At 39.8% G+C, this 18195-nt stretch overlaps 1 protein-coding gene across 1 annotated transcript in view; it reads left to right on the top strand.

The window, feature by feature from the left end:
* The window catches only part of SLC24A4 (solute carrier family 24 member 4), a 446930-nt gene that overhangs the window by 420255 nt on the left and 8480 nt on the right, over positions 1-18195 (top strand). The window contains exon 16 of the mRNA XM_053697542.1: positions 17776-17841. Within this exon, the coding sequence (XP_053553517.1) occupies positions 17776-17841 (66 nt within the window). The remainder of the gene's footprint in view (positions 1-17775; positions 17842-18195) is intronic.

Here is an 18195-nt window from a genome sequence, read left to right as displayed (position 1 = left end):
CATACTTCACAGTTGGGATGAGGTGTTGATGTTGGTGTGCTGTGCCTCTTTTTCGCCACACATAGTGTTGTGTGTTTCTTCCAAACAACTCAACTTTGGTTTCATCTGTCCACAGAATATTTTGCCAGTACTGCTGTGTAACATCCAGGTGCTCTTGTGCAAACTATAAATGTGCAGCAATGTTTTGTTTGGACAGCAGTGGCTTCCTCTGTGGTATCCTCCCATGAAATCCATTCTTGTTTAGTGTTTTACGTATTGTAGATTCGCTAACAGGGATGTTAGCATTTGCCAGTGACTTTTGTAAGTCTTTAGCTGACACTCTAGGATTTTTCTTCCCCTCATTGAGCAGTCTGCGCTGTGCTCTTGCAGTCATCTTTACAAGACAGCCACTTCTAGGGAGAGTAGCAGCAGTGCTGAACTTTCTCCATTTATAGACAATTTGTCTTACCGTGGACTGATGAACAGCAAGGCTTTTGGAGATACTTTTATAACCCTTTCCAGCTTTATGCAAGTCAACAATTCTTAATCGTAGGTCTTCTGGGAGCTCTTTTGTGCAAAGCATCATTCACATCAGGCAATGCTTCTTGTGAAAAGCAAACCCAGAACTGGTGTGTGTTTTTTTTATAGGGCAGGGCAGCTGTAACCAACACCTCCAATCTCATCTCATTGATTGGACTCCAGTTGACTGACATCTCACTCATTAGCTCTTGGAGATGTCATTAGTCTAGGGGTTCACATACTTTTTCCACCTGCACTGTGAATGTTTACATGGTGTGTTCAATAAAAACATGGCAACATTTCATTCTTTGTGTGTTATTAGTTTAAGCAGACTGTGATTGTCTATTGTTGTGACTTAGATGATGATCAGATCACATTTTATGACCAATTTGTGCAGAAATCCATATAATTCCAAAGGGTTCACATACTTTTTCTTGCAACTGTATATATATTCTTTTTTTAATTATTTGGAATAAGAAAGTATGGACTCTGGTAAAGCCTGGAGAATGTAATGATCTACACATTATGAAATAATATTCTATACCTTCTCTGTTAAGAGTTTACAGCATGGGTCAAGCCCCCTTCTTGAACTTTGTCAGCAGCTTAAATGAATGTTATTGCTACTGTCAGGTATTGTAAGACAAAGCAATTAGTGGATTAAAGTTTTTTTTCTTGGGATGTGATAAGAAACTGTTTGTCTGGCATATTAGCTTGCTCTATAGGAAGGCAGGTTTGAAAGTTTCCTAGAGTTGGGAGGGACATCTTGTAAGTATATGTGCGATTCCTGTGATCACGGCAGACAATTATTCTTCATTCACCAATCAGAACTTCATTGGAAAAAAAATATCAATTTGTTCCATTTATAGATCATAAGTAGCTGGCACTATCATTGTTTATTTACACAGTACTGAATAATATGAGGATGTTTTCATTCAATCCACCTTAATGGGATGTTAGTTAAGGCACCTTTTGCATAGGTGTGTGAATGTCTTTTGGATATTGTTTGCATGGTTGCTAACTTCTTCATGACAATTATGTGGAAGAAGTTAAAACTGCTCCTTACTAATTCTTATTACTAATTCTTCTGGATCTATCTGCTGCTTTCAACACAGTTGACCATCATCTCCTCTTACAAATTCAACATTATTTTGGCATATGAGGCACAGTCCTCTCCTGGTTTGCTTTTCTATCTTTCAAGCCACTCACTTACAGTTCCCTTTAACATCATATCCACTGATCCTTTGTCTCTCTCAGTAGAGGTACCACAAGGCTCTGTCTTGGCTTCTGTGCTTTTATCTATCTATACGCCCTCCCATGGAAAACTCCTTTGGGTTCCAGTACCACTTATATGCTGATGATACCCAAATTTATCTTTCTTCTCCTGACATCTCTCCCTCTTTACTCAACCAGATTAGCAGCTGTCTCTCTGCAATTTCATCTTGGAAGTCTTTGCATTATCTCCAACTCAATCTATCTAAAACTGAGCTGATTCCTTCCTTTCCAAGACATCATACACCTGACATTTCTCTTAGATTTGGAGACTCTATTCTCAACACCTCACCCCATATCCGCTGAATGAGAGTCACACTTGACCCTGAACTAACTCACATTCACTCCACATATTCAATCTCTATGCAACATTTCCAGATTTCAACCTTTCCTTACTCAATAAACTACAAAAATACTAATTAATTCCCTCATTTTGTCACACATTGGGGCCAATTTATCAAAGGTCTTGCGGACCTGATCCGACAGTGCGGATCAGGTCCACAAGACCTCGCTGAATGCGGAGAGCAATGGGCCACCAGCAGGGAGGTGTCAATCAAGCCGATCGTACTCGATCTGGTTGAATTCCGGCGATTCCTGTCCGCCTGCTCGGAGCAGGCGGACAGGGTTATGGAGCAGCGGTCTTTAGACCGCTGCTTCATAACTGCTGTTTCTGGCGATGTCTGAAGACCCGCCATAAACACGGGCCCACAAGCTCAGTTCGGAGCTTGATAAATGTTCCCCATAGACTACTGCAATCTAATTCTAAACGACCTTCGCAAACACCACCTCTAAATCTATCATGAATGCTTCAGCTAAACTCATCCACCTAAACTCTCTACACTAGCTATGGTTGATATACCAATACCAAGATGCTTTAACCAGTCTAGTAATATTATACAAACTAATCACAATCTTAATGATTTGATTCAGTACAGGTACCTAAAAAATACCATTGGTTAGTTCTATATAAGCAGACATCTATAGGGAGGTATTACCTCTATAGGGAGGTATTACCTCTTGTTGTCTTTTTATGCCTATATAGAAAAATAGAACTGTACATCAACTTATTATATAAGTAATACAAGTGCTAAAAGGATGTGTATTGAAATAAAAATTATTTTATTAAGTAACATCAATAAAAATAAATAAATAGGTAGTGAATTGTTTTTACATCCAGATGTATCTGTAAAAAAATTCCTAATGGTTTAACATAAAATTACCTCAATCTTAGAGGTGCAGAGTGATATTAAAAAATAAACAATTTGAAGTACAATATATTTCTCTAACTATATAGTACAATATACAGGTGGCCCTCGTTTTACAAAGGTTCAATTTACACTGTTTCAGAATAACAACCTTTTTTCCCAGTTATGTGACTGCTATTGAAAAGCATTGAGAAGCAGTGCATTTATTAAAATAGCCAGTAGGTGGAGCTGTCCGCTTGTGTTGCAGCAAAGCCAAGCAAGCTGAAATTAATCAGTTTAACCAGACCTGAGCTATCGAGCAGATTTCAAAAGTACAAGATCTTCCTGTCTATAAATCAGTCCAGATTGGAATGCATAGAAAGAACTGTTTGTGTTGTGTGATTATTTTATTAGGTTTATAATGCTGTTTAGCATTTAAAGTCTTCATTTCAAAGCTTTAAAAATAACGTATTAGGTGTTACTTATGACAATTTTGAGAGGGGCCTGGAACCTATCTCCCTCACTTCCCACTGGCTTACATTATAAACTGGGTTTCAATTTACAACAGTTTCGATTTACAACCATTCCTTCTGGAACCTAACCCCGGCGTAAACTGAGGGCTACCTGTATTATCCTAATTGTATAGTTAAAATATATAGAAATATATAAAAAATATATATGCTGATAAAATAAAAATATATGGAGACAGAAAAAAGAAAAAAAGAAAAAATAATGATCTTGAATTTCAAGCAGAATTGCTCAGTTCCAAGAAGAAAAAAAGATTTAAAAATGGGGTTTCTTCTGAGAGATTCTTATTTGTGTTCAAGATTAATCTTTCAAAATAGGTGTTTCAAAGTGTTGAGAAGTGTTGCAATAATTATGAGATACAAAGTCCCAAGTGTTATTTAAAGTGATATCTATTATTTTGCTGTCTTTGCAAAAACATAATTTATGCTTACCTGATAAATTCCTTTCTTCTGTAGTGTGATCAGTCCACGGGTCATCATTACTTGTGGGATATTAACTGCTCCCCTACAGGAAGTGCAAGAGGATTCACCCAGCAGAGTTGCTATATAGCTCCTCCCCTCTACGTCACCTCCAGTCATTCGACCAAGGACCAACGAGAAAGGAGAAGCCAAGGGTGTAGTGGTGACTGGAGTATAATTTAAAAGATATTTACCTGCCTTAAAAAACAGGGCGGGCCGTGGACTGATCACACTACAGAAGAAAGGAATTTATCAGGTAAGCATAAATTATGTTTTCTTCTGTTAAGTGTGATCAGTCCACGGGTCATCATTACTTGTGGGATACCAATACCAAAGCAAAAGTACACGGATGACGGGAGGGATAGGCAGGCTCTTTATACAGAAGGAACCACTGCCTGAAGAACCTTTCTCCCAAAAATAGCCTCCGAGGAAGCAAAAGTGTCAAATTTGTAAAATTTGGAAAAAGTATGAAGCGAAGACCAAGTTGCAGCCTTGCAAATCTGTTCAACAGAGGCCTCATTCTTAAAGGCCCAAGTGGAAGCCACAGCTCTAGTGGAATGAGCTGTAATTCTTTCAGGAGGCTGCTGTCCAGCAGTCTCATAAGCTAAACGAATTATGCTACGAAGCCAAAAAGAGAGAGAGGTAGCAGAAGCTTTTTGACCTCTCCTCTGACCAGAGTAAACGACAAACAGGGAAGACGTTTGTCGAAAATCTTTAGTTGCCTGTAAATAAAATTTAAGGGCACGAACTACATCCAGATTGTGCAAAAGACGTTCCTTCCTCGAAGAAGGATTTGGGCACAAGGATGGAACAACAATCTCCTGATTGATATTCCTGTCAGTGACTACCTTAGGTAAGAACCCAGGCTTAGTACGCAGAACTACCTTATCCGAGTGAAAAATCAAATAAGGAGAATCACAATGTAAGGCTGATAACTCAGAGACTCTTCGAGCCGAGGAATAGCCATTAAAAATAGAACTTTCCAAGATAACAACTTTATATCAATGGAATTAAGGGGTTCAAACGGAACACCCTGTAAAACGTTAAGAACAAGGTTTAAACTCCATGGTGGAGCCACAGCTTTAAACACAGGTTTAATCCTGGCCAAAGCCTGACAAAAAGCCTGAACGTCTGGAACTTCTGACAGACGCTTGTGTAACAGAATGGACAGAGCTGAGATCTGTCCCTTTAAGGAACTAGCGGATAACCCCTTTTCTAAACCCTCTTGTAGAAAAGACAATATCCTAGGAATCCTAACCTTACTCCAAGAGTAACCTTTGGATTCGCACCAATATAGGTATTTACGCCATATTTTATGGTAAATCTTTCTGGTAACAGGCTTCCTAGCCTGTATTAAGGTATCAATAACTGACTCAGAAAAACCACGCTTTGATAAGATCAAGCGTTCAATTTCCAAGCAGTCAGCTTCAGAGAAGTTAGATTTTGATGTTTGAAAGGACCCTGAATCAGAAGGTCCTGTTTCAGAGGTAACGACCAAGGTGGACAGAATGACATGTCCACCAGATCTGTATACCAAGTCCTGCGTGGCCATGCAGGCGCTATTAGAATCACTGATGCTTTCTCCTGTTTGATTCTGGCAATCAATCGAGGAAGCATCGGGAAAGGTGGAAACACATAAGCCATCCTGAAGGTCCATGGTGCTGTCAAGGCATCTATCAGGACCGCTCCCGGATCCCTGGATCTGGACCCGTAGCGCGGAAGCTTGGCGTTCTGTCGAGACGCCATGAGATCTATCTCTGGTTTGCCCCAACGTCGAAGTATTTGGGCAAAGACCTCTGGATGAAGTTCCCACTCCCCCGGATGAAAAGTCTGACGACTTAAGAAATCCGCCTCCCAGTTCTCCACTCCCGGGATGTGGATTGCAGACAGGTGGCAAGAGTGAGACTCTGCCCAGCGAATTATCTTCGATACTTCCATCATTGCTAGGGAGCTTCTTGTCCCTCCCTGATGGTTGATATAAGCTACAGTCGTGATGTTGTCCGACTGGAACCTGATGAACCCCCGAGTTGCTAACTGGGGCCAAGCCAGAAGAGCATTGAGGATTGCTCTCAATTCCAGAATGTTTATTGGAAGAAGACTCTCCTCCTGATTCCATAGTCCCTGAGCCTTCAGAGAATTCCAGACAGCGCCCCAACCTAGTAGGCTGGCGTCTGTTGTTACAATTGACCAGTCTGGCCTGCTGAATGGCATTCCCCTGGACAGATGTGGCCGATAAAGCCACCATAGAAGAGAATTTCTGGTCTCTTGAATGGAATGAAGGACACGGCATGCATTTTGAAGTTTTGTTAACCTGTCCTCTGTCAGGTAAATCTTCATTTCTACAGAATCTATCAGAGTCCCCAGGAAGGGAACTCTTGTGAGTGGAAAGAGAGAACTTTTCTCTTCGTTCACTTTCCATCCATGCGACCTTAGAAATGCCAGTACTATCTCTGTATGAGATTTGGCAGTTTGAAAGCTTGAAACTTGTATCAGTATGTCGTCTAAGTACGGAGCTACTGAAATTCCTCGCGGTCTTAGTACCGCCAGAAGAGTGCCCAGAACCTTTGTGAAGATTCTTGGAGCCGTAGCCAGTCCGAATGGAAGAGCTACAAACTGGTAATGCCTGTCTAAAAAGGCAAACCTTAGATACCGGTAATGACTTCTGTGAATCGGTATGTGAAGGTAAGCATCCTTTAAATCCACTGTGGTCAAGTACTGACCCTCTTGGATCATGGGCAAAATTGTTCGAATAGTTTCCATCTTGAACGATTGGCCTGAAGGTTCCCTCTTTTTTGGGAACTACAAACAGATTTGAGTAAAACCCTTGTCCTTGTTCCAACCGCGGAACTGGATGGATCACTCCCATTAATAAAAGATCTTGTACGCAGCGTAGAAACGCTTCCTTCTTTGTTAGGTTTGTTGACAACCTTGACAGATGAAATCTCCCTCTTGGGGGAGAGGATTTGAAGTCCAGAAGGTATCCCTGAGATATGATCTCTAACGCCCAGGGATCCTGAACATCTCTTGCCCAAGCCTGGGCGAAGAGGGAAAGTCTGCCCCCCACTAGATCCGGTCCCGGATCGGGGGCCCTCAATTCATGCTGTCTTAGGGGCAGCAGCAGGTTTTCTGGCCTGTTTGCCCCTGTTCCAGGACTGGTTAGGTTTCCAGCCTTGTCTGTAGCGAGCAACAGCTCCTTCCTGTTTTGGTGCAGAGGAAGTTGATGCTGCTCCTGCTTTGAAATTACGAAAGGAACGAAAATTGGACTGTCTAGCCTTGGCTTTGGCCTTGTCCTGAGGCAGGGCATGACCTTTACCTCCTGTAATCTCATCAATAATCTCTTTCAAGCCGGGCCCGAATAAGGTCTGCCCTTTGAAAGGAATATTAAGCAATTTAGATTTAGACGTAACATCAGCTGACCAGGATTTTAGCCACAGAGCTCTGCGTGCCTGAATGGCGAATCCTGAAATTTTAGCCGCAAGTTTAGTTAAATGTACTACGGCATCTGAAATAAATGAATTAGCTAACTTAAGGAATTTAAGTTTGTGTGTGATGTCATCTAGTGTGGATGATTGAAGTGTCTCTTCCAGAGACTCAAACCAAAATGCTGCTGCAGCCGTGACAGGCGCAATACATGCAAGAGGTTGCAATATAAACCCTTGTTGAACAAACATTTTCTTAAGGTAACCCTCTAATTTTTTATCCATTGGATCTGAAAAAGCACAGCTATCCTCCACTGGGATAGTGGTACGCTTAGCTAAAGTAGAAACTGCTCCCTCCACCTTAGGGACCATTTGCCATAAGTCCCGTGTGGCGGCGTCTATTGGAAACATTTTTCTGAATATAGGAGGGGGTGAGAAAGGCACACCGGGTTTATCCCACTCCTTAGTAATAATGTCAGTAAGTCTCTTAGGTATAGGAAAAACGTCAGTACTCGTCGGTACCGCAAAATATTTATCCAACCTACACATTTTTTCTGGGATTGCAACTGTGTTACAATCATTCAGAGCCGCTAATACCTCCCCTAGTAACACACGGAGGTTCTCAAGCTTAAATTTAAAATTTGAAATGTCTGAGTCCAGTTTATTTGGATCAGAACCGTCACCCACAGAATGAAGCTCTCCGTCTTCACGTTCTGCAAACTGTGACGCAGTATCAGACATGGCCCTTGCATTATCAGCGCACTCTGTTCTCATCCCAGAGTGAACACGTTTACCTCTTAGTTCTGGTAGTTTAGCCAAAACTTCAGTCATAACAGTAGCCATATCTTGTAATGTGATTTGTAATGGCCGCCCAGATGCACTCGGCGCTACAATATCACGCACCTCCTGAGCGGGAGATGCAGGTACTGACACGTGAGGCGAGTTAGTCGGCATAACTCTCCCCTCGTTGTTTGGTGAAATATGTTCAATTTGTACAGATTGACTATTTTTTAAAGTAGCATCAATACATTTAGTACATAAATTTCTATTGGGCTCCACTTGGCATTAACACATATAGCACAGAGATATTCCTCTGAATCAGACATGTTTAACACACTAGCAAATAAACAGCAACTTGGAAATACTTTTCAAAGTAATTTACAAATAATATGAAAACGAACTGTGCCTTTAAGAAGCACAGAAAAATATTATAACAGATAAAATAATTAAGTTATAGCATCAATCTTTGTCAGAATATACAGTTTTAGCAAAGGATTGTTCCCCTCAGCAAATGATAACTAACCCAGGCAGCAGAAAAAAATACACAAATAAACGTTTTTTATATCACAGTCAATACAATCAGCACAGCTCTGCTGTAATGATTACTTCCCTCAAAAAAGACTCTTGAGATCCCTGAACTCTGTAGAGATGAACCGGATCATGCAGGAAGAAAATGAAGCTCTGACTGAGTTTTTCTGATGCATAGTAAAAGCGCCAAAAATGGCCCCTCCCCCACACACATAACAGTGAGAGGGATCAGTGAACTGCTCTAATTTAAATCAAAACTATTGCCAAGTGGAAAAAAAGTGCCCAAAACATTTTTTCACCCAGTACCTCAGAGAAAAAAACGTTTTTACATGCCAGCAAAAAAACGTTTTACCTCAATAATTAATTGTCATTTAAAACCTATTGCAAGTCCCTGCAAAATAGGTTAAGTCTATGTATACAGTTTAAAAGCCAGAGAAGTACCATTTCCCAGAAAACTGAAGTGTAAAATATACATACATGACAGCCTGATATCAGCTACATCTACTGCATTCAAGGCTGAGTTTACATTATAACGGTATGGCAGGATTTTCTCATCAATTCCATGTCAGAAAATAATAAACTGCTACATACCTCTTTGCAGATTAATCTGCCTGCTGTCCCCTGATCTGAAGTTTACCTCTCCTCAGATGGCCGAGAAACAGCAATATGATCTTAACTACTCCGGCTAAAATCATAGAAAAACTCAGGTAGATTCTTCTTCAAATTCTACCAGAGAAGGAATAACACACTCCGGTGCTATTATAAAATAACAAACTTTTGATTGAAGATATAAAAACTAAATATATCACCATAGTCCTCTCACACATCCTATCTAGTCGTTGGGTGCAAGAGAATGACTGGAGGTGACGTAGAGGGGAGGAGCTATATAGCAACTCTGCTGGGTGAATCCTCTTGCACTTCCTGTAGGGGAGCAGTTAATATCCCACAAGTAATGATGACCCGTGGACTGATCACACTTAACAGAAGAAATTATAGTCAAATAATATGTCAAATTGTGAGTTGATCAACAAATATGTGGTGACATTTGCAGTTGATTGCTGGTGCAATTAAACAAAAATGCAATCTTGTGATAAACTGTGGTGTTAGTGTTATCGTGATATATTTGACCTCCTGGTCCTGTAGTGCAAACTCTCACTTGTTGGTTTACCTTAGAATCGCTAAATGATAGCATTACCCTCCTTCTGTATCCTGTGTGTCAGCTTCCTCTGTTCCTTGCAATTTCGTGATCACACTGATATCAGAGTAGGATGATGTGAATAGTTTCTTCATTTCTCTATCCAAAGATAGAGATATTTTCTTTGAGTGGAATGACCCTCAGTTTTAGAGCCTGGAAATGTTCCTCTTACAGCTGGTGTTGAGTCCTCCTTAATGCCTGTGTATACTGTCCTTTCCCCTTGTTAATGGGGTTGTATACTGGCTTTCCCTTACCCTTTGTGTTTTAAAATCTAGGTGCAATAAAACTTTCATCAGCAAATATTTTGGACATTTATTTTTCATATTGAACAAAAATCGTTTACATGTTGGAATAATTATGTTCTAGCATTTTCAGATTAAGGAAAATAAGTCTAAGGAGAAATTTGTTCTGAACTTCTTAACTGTCTGAAAAATGTTTTTGAAGATCATAGTTAAAACTGAAAAAGGACCCCAGACCAAGCTCAGGGGCCGGGCTACCTGATAATTTGAATGGTTTCAGTAAATCAGGACTTTCCAATAAAAGGAAAATATGTTACATTCTGCTATGGAAAATACAAGAAGTAATTAAAGGTTCGCCACTTTAAAATGACCTCCCTTCATTCTTATTTTTGGAGTATGATCATTTTAGGCCAAACGTAGACTTGGACACTGCCTACCGTCATATTTCTATTTATAAGGATTATTTCAAGGTTCCTAGATTTGCTGTGTGTCTTTTTGGTCTCTGCCACAGCTTTAAGTCTTTAGCAAGATATTTGCTGTTACTTAAATGATATATTTCTGTTCATAAATTATATATTTCAGTTCTTGTTGAGTGAGAAAACTGTTCATCATAGTGATGTTTTCTCTTTTTTTTTGCATCTAGAGAAAATCTGTCCTGTTTTTTTGTTTGTTTGTTTTTTAACCCCTTAATGACCACAATGTACCCTGTATGTCACTGGTCGTTAAGTGTTTTTTCAGGACATAATAGCACAATTCTAGCAAGAAGACGCTATTAATACCCTCCCTCCAGCAGACTTTGTGGAATAGAGCAGTCTCAACGCTGGTGGCAAGACCGCACTATAAAACAATCTAGTCCAAAAAAAAGGCCAGTGACATACAGGGTACGTCGCTGGTCCTTAAGGGGTTAAATAATTTTTATTGAGGTTAAATATGCAATATAAAAGACAGGTGGAATTTCAAGTGTCATACAAAAATACAGAGAAAAGAACACATCAGGCACTTTGTCCAAAAAAAAAATATAATCCGTTACATCACGGTTTTGCTAAACATGCTAAAATTAAACCTCACATTTTCTATTTTTTCTTGGAGAGATAGAATTGTCCTTCCCGATCTTAAGAGGTCACTTATAGACCTCAATCAACTATTACAGCATTAAGTCTGTGGGAGAACAAAACTATTAATATTGAACAAAAATATATATAAAAGTTTAGAAAATCTGCTATCTTATAGCTATGCTTTTTGAATGGTTTGGTGGAATATGCAAGTATAAATTATTGGGTTTAGAATTTTCTTTGCTTCTATATAATAGCATTAATATAATAAACATGTAGTTATGCACAATATATATATATATATATATATATATGATGTAGAGAATACAAACTGTTTTTAAACTTTTTAATCTTATAAAAGTATAATTATGGTTGCGGCATTGGCAAGAGAATCCGCAGAGTTAGCCTCTGGACACAATTAAGTGTTTCCAGAGTACATAAGTGGGGGGAAGGGGGAGGAGGTTAAAAGGAGCCATTCGGGTATTTGGAGAGCCATATATAGTACCGTATGAATGTGGGAAATGTTAAGGATTATACGTAATAGTAAAGAACCAAGCTCTATCCCGGGAGGGGGGGGGGGGAAGAATAAGCAAATGCTTTAAACAATTATACAATTAACCATAGGCAGGGTATTGAAATTAGCTCACCAGGGCTATTTATGTGAGTATAATCATGTAGCTAACAGGCCCCATGCTGTGTATACCTAGGTATTCTGAGAACTGTAGGGATTATTTTAAAGATTATATGTAAAAGAGGCATTAGTAACTGTTTACCAGTACTTAGAATTCTTATACATGTGTCTAGGCAAGGCAGCAAAATTGACGCTGGTTAAATAGCTCGAAGATAGTATTATGAAGAGGGAGACTATACCTAATAGCACTAGTGTAGGTCCAGCCTCTCCTAGCTCTTTTTGTTAACATCCTAGATACCTGTTATAAGGATCATATATGTGAGATTAAAAGTTTGGTATAGGCGAATAAATGGATAAAAAAAAAAAAAGTCTACTGTTCCTCTAATCACACCAGACATAAACATTGCAAAATAAAATAAACTAACATATAACAAGCCCGAGTTATTACCAGTGGGTGCAGCTAACAAGGATATTGTATGCATAGTAACTGCAGAAACTAAAGGCTATATGTTACATAGGATCATAAATAGGATATTTTCATATATTCTCATGCCCAGCTTCATGTTATATAAAACATTTAGGTCGATCAATAAATAAATAGAGATTACCACCACAAGTGCAATCTAATGAGACTGAGTATAGTGGACAATATTGCTTATAGTATAATGTAGTTCAAAATATTTCAAGAATGTTGTTCATGGTCTAAAACATTGTTGATACTTATTAAAATTTAGAGAGGCCTGTGTAAGCATATCTAGATATACAAAAGCTCTAAACAGACTCTCAAGCTCATAGATATCATAAATTCTAGAGGTCTGTAATGACATGCTTAGTAAAATGATATGGGTCATGTGTGTATATGACAACAACTAGGGGAGAGAATGAACCCAAATACTAGGTGTTTGCCCCAATCACACATCTTACATATTTAAGGGTATTTATATTTGAAATGCACACAAACAGTTTAGGCAGGTGAACTTGTGATTGTAGTAGTCCCTTGATGGAAATTAGTCCCCTAAGAATACCCTTTGAACCATAAAAAAAGAAAAAAAATTAATATAGTCTCTAGACCTATTAATATATTAAACTTTCACCATTGTTATATTTGCTGCAATCCGCTATGGCAATTATAGCATGCTGTGCACTATGCATTTTAACCTTTTCCATCGAGGGAATGAATTAATCACGTCGGGCTGAAACATGAGAGCTTTATATCAGAAGGGAAGATCCTAATGGTAGATTTTCTTAGCCTACTCCAACTTTTCTGAGACAGAGATGGCGTTGTTCGCTATTTACCTCAAAGGGTTTAAGCCAAGAGAAATAAAGTAAATAGCACTGTCGCCATATAAGAGAGAGTTGTGGCGATGTCTCCTTTATTTTTGGGCCCACTAGAGAAACACTATAGATGTCCAGATGACAGTTAGTGCTAGTAGCGTCAAAGTACTTTAAGATCACTCGAGAACCTTGGCTTTCCTTGTCTTCCGAAACATCTATAAGGGTAAGATCCTCTCATATTTGGCTCTGCAGGACCACGCTTGAAAATGAAAGCTTAGGATTGATCTCCTCAACCTCTCTGTAAGTTTCGGACTTAGTTGATACAAAACCATAGATATGCGGGGAATGCCGGGGCCCCACAGCATCCCCGCAATTAGTATTCACCTCATCCGGATCCAGAGACATCACTGTCAAGATCCCGCAACTCTCCTCTGGTTCCACAGCTCCATCCAAAGCAGCAGCAAGCTTATTGTGATGATGGGTTAAGAGTCTGCTGATCTCTGCAAATATCTGGCGGATGTTAGCCATAACAACTATGTGACCACGAGGCTGATAAAATGGCCGTCATCTTTATATATATATATGGAGTAGGCTTTCCAAGCCGAACACACAGCTGGTAGTTAAATATCAAAGTTTAGTGTCCTCCGGGTAGCAGATAGAGCTTAAATGGATAATCCCACTGTAATAAATATCACTTGGGCATCTAGAGCTGGTTTTAAGTCCTTTTTAGCTAAGTTTAAGCAGGAGCTCTAAAAGTCTGCAACCTCTCTCATGCGCTGCTGGCTCCGCCCCCCCATCTGCCCTGTTTTTGGTCATTGAATTGTTTTTTTAATTCAATTTTTTCACATTCTGTTTCATGATCCTTTTGAACCTAAGCATAAGATGTATGTAACGTAGTAAACTGTTAAAAAAAATGTTTTGACAACAGCCATATATGTTTGATAGATTGGGGACCTGCCTTTCCCTCCAATGTATCTGGGTTTTTTTTCATTTTGAAAGACTTGTTCTTTCTATCTAAATTCTAATTGGTACAAAGTTTCTTATTCACAAATTTGTTGTGGCTAAAAATCTTAATAAGTACATTGCTTCTTAAAGGGACAGTCAAGTCAAAAATAAAATTTCATGAAAGTGAAACCTAGCTAGGCTCATAAACTGATTTCTAAGCCATGGAAGCTGTTTCTTATCTCAGCACACTTTGACAGTTTTTCACAGTTAGACAGTGCTAGTTCATGAGTGCCATACCGATAACATTGTGCTCACTCCTGTAGAGTTATTTATGAGTCAGCACTGATTGGCTAAAATGCAAGCCTGTCAAAAGAACTAAGAAAGGGGGCAGTCTCAAGAGGCTTAGCTACAAGGTAATCACAAAGGTAAAAAGTGTAGTTATATAACAGTATTGGTTATGTAAAACTGGGGAATGGGTAATAAAGGGATAATCTGTCTTTTTAAACAATAAATTTGTTCAAGTAAATTGTCCCTTTAAGTCTTGGTCTTGAAAGGTTAAGAAGACTTCTAGTAATGTTGCTAAATTGTTTTTTTTTTTTAAGTCTCTTTCCCATAGAGCTAAGTCTTCGTCTGGGCCAGATGATGATTTTTTGTGGCTTAACAGTAGACTGCTTGCTCCATAGGAAAACTCTGGATGCCCCTTTAATAGTTTGTAGACATCAACAGATCAAGACTCCAGCTCTTTTCATTGTCTGTTCTCCCCTTGTATAATTCGAGCAATGAAGGTACATTATGTGGCCAAAAGTATGTGGATACAGACCATCACACCTACATGAGCTTGTTCCAAAATCGTGGGCATTAATATGGACTTGGCCCAACTTTGCGGCTATAACAGTTACCATTTAACCAAAAGAACATTTGTGATGTCTGGTATTGATGTTGAATGAGAAGATCTGGCTCACAGTCTGTATTCCATTTTATTATACAGCTGTTCAGTGGGATTGAGGTCAGGGCTCTGTGAAAGCCACTCAAGTTCTTCCACACCAAACTTGTCAAACCATGTCTTCTTCATGGACCTCGTTTTGTGCACAGGGCCACAGTCATGCTGGAACAGGAAAGGGCCTTACCCAAACTGTTGCCAGGAAGTAGGAAGCACCCAATTTTCTAAAATGTATTTGTATCCTGTAGCATTAAGTTGACCCTTCACTAGAACTAAGGGGCCTAGCCCAAACCCTGAATAACAGCACCATACCAGTACCCCTCATCCACCAAACTTTAAAGTAGGCTCTATACATTTCAGTAGATAGTGCTCTCCTGGCATTCTCCACACCAGACTGCCAATGAAGTGTGATTCATTATTTCACAGATACCAGGTTGCCAAGGCTAGCCCCCACCCCCCCTACTACCTGGCACACTCCTTTTTACACCACTTTTAGCCTTTTCATGGCTTCCATGATCTCCCAGACTCTTTCTATTGCTTGTTTTGTGGTTTGTACATGCTCACAAAAGAGCTGATCTCTGACCGCCTAACCCCTCTCCGGCTGGCCGGGCATCTGGAACTGCTGGTTGGCCGCATCACCCTGGACACCTGCTAACCTATACCCCAGGTCGCTCCAGCTCTAGAGGATTGGTATCCCCTAGGGAGGGCAAGAGGTGGGGTGATTGCCAGAAGGGTGCTCCCTTGGGAACTTGAGGTTTCGGACCCCCCTACAACTTCTACTTCCCCTAGCTTTCCTGGTGTACGTTTGATCACCCGCAGCTCTGGCCCCCAGCCACGGATCATGTTGCTTTTTGGACTGGGTACCAAGGGCTTTCCAACGACACCCTAGAAGTGCCGTTGCTCCCTCAGGATCACCCCGGAATAACCACTGTTATACCACTGGGACTCTATGGGACTATGGACACTATGGGGGGCACAAGCCTGTCTGGAGGGGCGGGAATGGAGGGAGATATGGGGGTCAAATAAGACCCTTATCAAGATGAGCTTGATGTATATAAGTGGTTGTGTTTCACAATAAAGAATGTTCTTGTTCCACTTGAATACTAGTTCTGTCTGGTTATTTGGGTGGGCTCTGGCTATAATCACTTCTCTCCGCTCTATAGCTGCAAGTTCCAGGGACAGGAAGGACCCTCTTGGCGGAGCTACCCAGTCGGGGTAGCCGGTGTCTGTCACACATTACTCCAGAGAAAACATTTCCAATACTCCAGAATCCAGTAGTGTCATGTTTTATGGCACTCCAGCCGACACTTGGCATTACACATGCTTATGTGATGCTTGAGTATATCTGCTCGGCCATGGAAACCCATTTCATTAAGCTCTGGACTCACAGTTCTTGTGCCGATGTTGCTTCCAAAGTTAGAATTCTATAGCAAGTGATGCAACAGATATTAGGTGGAATAGAAGAAAATAGAGGGGCGCCTCATGTGTAGTATCATCAGATATAAAAGCCAGTAATACTAGAATAAGAGCCAAATGGGTACTCACACACTTCACAAGCACACCAATGTGCTAGCAGGCTGCAGATTCATATAGGTGTGGCAGCTCACCTCTCAGGCAGTGCTGTGATGCTGGAGATGGAATGGGAGACACAGAGAAGGAATGTTTTCAGTGGTACAAATGGTTACTCACATACTCCATGAGCACACTTATGTGCTGGTAGAAAGTGTGCTCATAGAGTATGTGAGTAACCATTTGTACCACTGAAAACATTGTCAGTTATATTGTTAATGGTCTGCACATGTAGTGCTTTTTTTCCTTCTCTGTGTCTCACATTCCATCTCCAGCATCACAGCACTGCCTGAGAGGTGAGCTGCCACACCTATATGAATCTGCAGCCTGCTAGCACATTGGTGTGCTTGTGAAGTGTGTGAGTACCCATTTGGCTCTACTACTAGTATTACTGGCTTTTATATCTGATGATACTACACAAGAGGCGCCCCTCTATTTTCTTCTATTCCTCTTAGTTATACCCGGACCAGTCGGCAAGGAGGAGGCAGCCACTACAGGGCATCCTGCCTGAATTTAGAAAGGACTTTTACTCATTACACTCCACATCACAATAATAGAACTTACAGCTGACCAGGCAGATGTAGTAGGGCAGACATTTCCCAACTTACTTGTGGCAAAAGTGGCATCTCATGGTAGTGCAACGTTTAAAGTCGCTCAGCTCTTCGGTATGACTTATTGTACTGCTAATGCTTGTCTATGACGATTTCAGTCATGTACTGAATTTTATACACCTGTTATGGGTGTGGCTGAAACACCTGAACTCAATAATTAGAAAGGGTGAGCACATACTTTTGGCCATACAGTGTATGCTACTGTTATATCCTCTCCTTGAATTATTCTTGAGTTATTGATACCTTAAGGTCACCATCTTGTGGACATTCTGTGAAACTACAAGTTGTTGTTTTTTTCTTTTTGTTCAGATTGCATTCCTATCATTACTCATCAGATACAGACACAAACTCCAGACTCTGAATTCACAACCTCTCTTCCTCATAAAATTTGGCATATCACTGCTATTTTCTACATGCATTTCTCTATAAATTTTTTCATTTATAATTCCTACTCTGGCTTATCAGAGTTGCTGGTTTCAGTACCTTTCCTAAACAAATGAGGAGCTGTTATGTTAATATTTTTATTTATTATTCTTGAATTTTTCACAGAATCTTTAACCCAATTGTTAGGTTGCATATTTTGTTATGTCTGCAATGCTAACAGAAATGTTTATGCATTTAGCCTAGATTCACTAATTCTCATTTCTTTTACAGGTGAAGATAAACAGTAAAGGGCTGGTATATTCAGTCATCCTATTGCTAGGATCTGTGGCTCTCACTGTAAGTTTTCAGAGTTTTATGTGGTTCATCCTATAAATGCTTCCCCTATTCTACAAGGTTTTTTTATAGAGCTTTAATTATTTTAATATGCTTTTGTTATTTTGCCTTCTTTAGAGAAATTTGTAGACATACCTTTTAGTAAAAAAAAAATTCTATCACTGTATCTTGGCTCACCCTAATAGCACTTACTTGTGAAGACTTATCATTTTAAGAAGGAATTAAATAGAAAACCCAAAGGTTACTTTTTTCTCTGTCACTATCTCACTGTTTTTTAAGTTGAACTGAGACCCTGATGTTTTCTCTCCATCAACATTTTTAAATATCATGGACATATTTGCTACTGTAACCTCAAGC

The sequence above is a fragment of the Bombina bombina genome, chromosome 1, assembly GCF_027579735.1.
Source record: "Bombina bombina isolate aBomBom1 chromosome 1, aBomBom1.pri, whole genome shotgun sequence".
Lineage (NCBI taxonomy): Eukaryota > Metazoa > Chordata > Amphibia > Anura > Bombinatoridae > Bombina > Bombina bombina.
The sequence above is the reverse complement of the archived record's forward strand: the minus strand, read 5'-3'. Positions and strand labels throughout refer to the sequence as shown.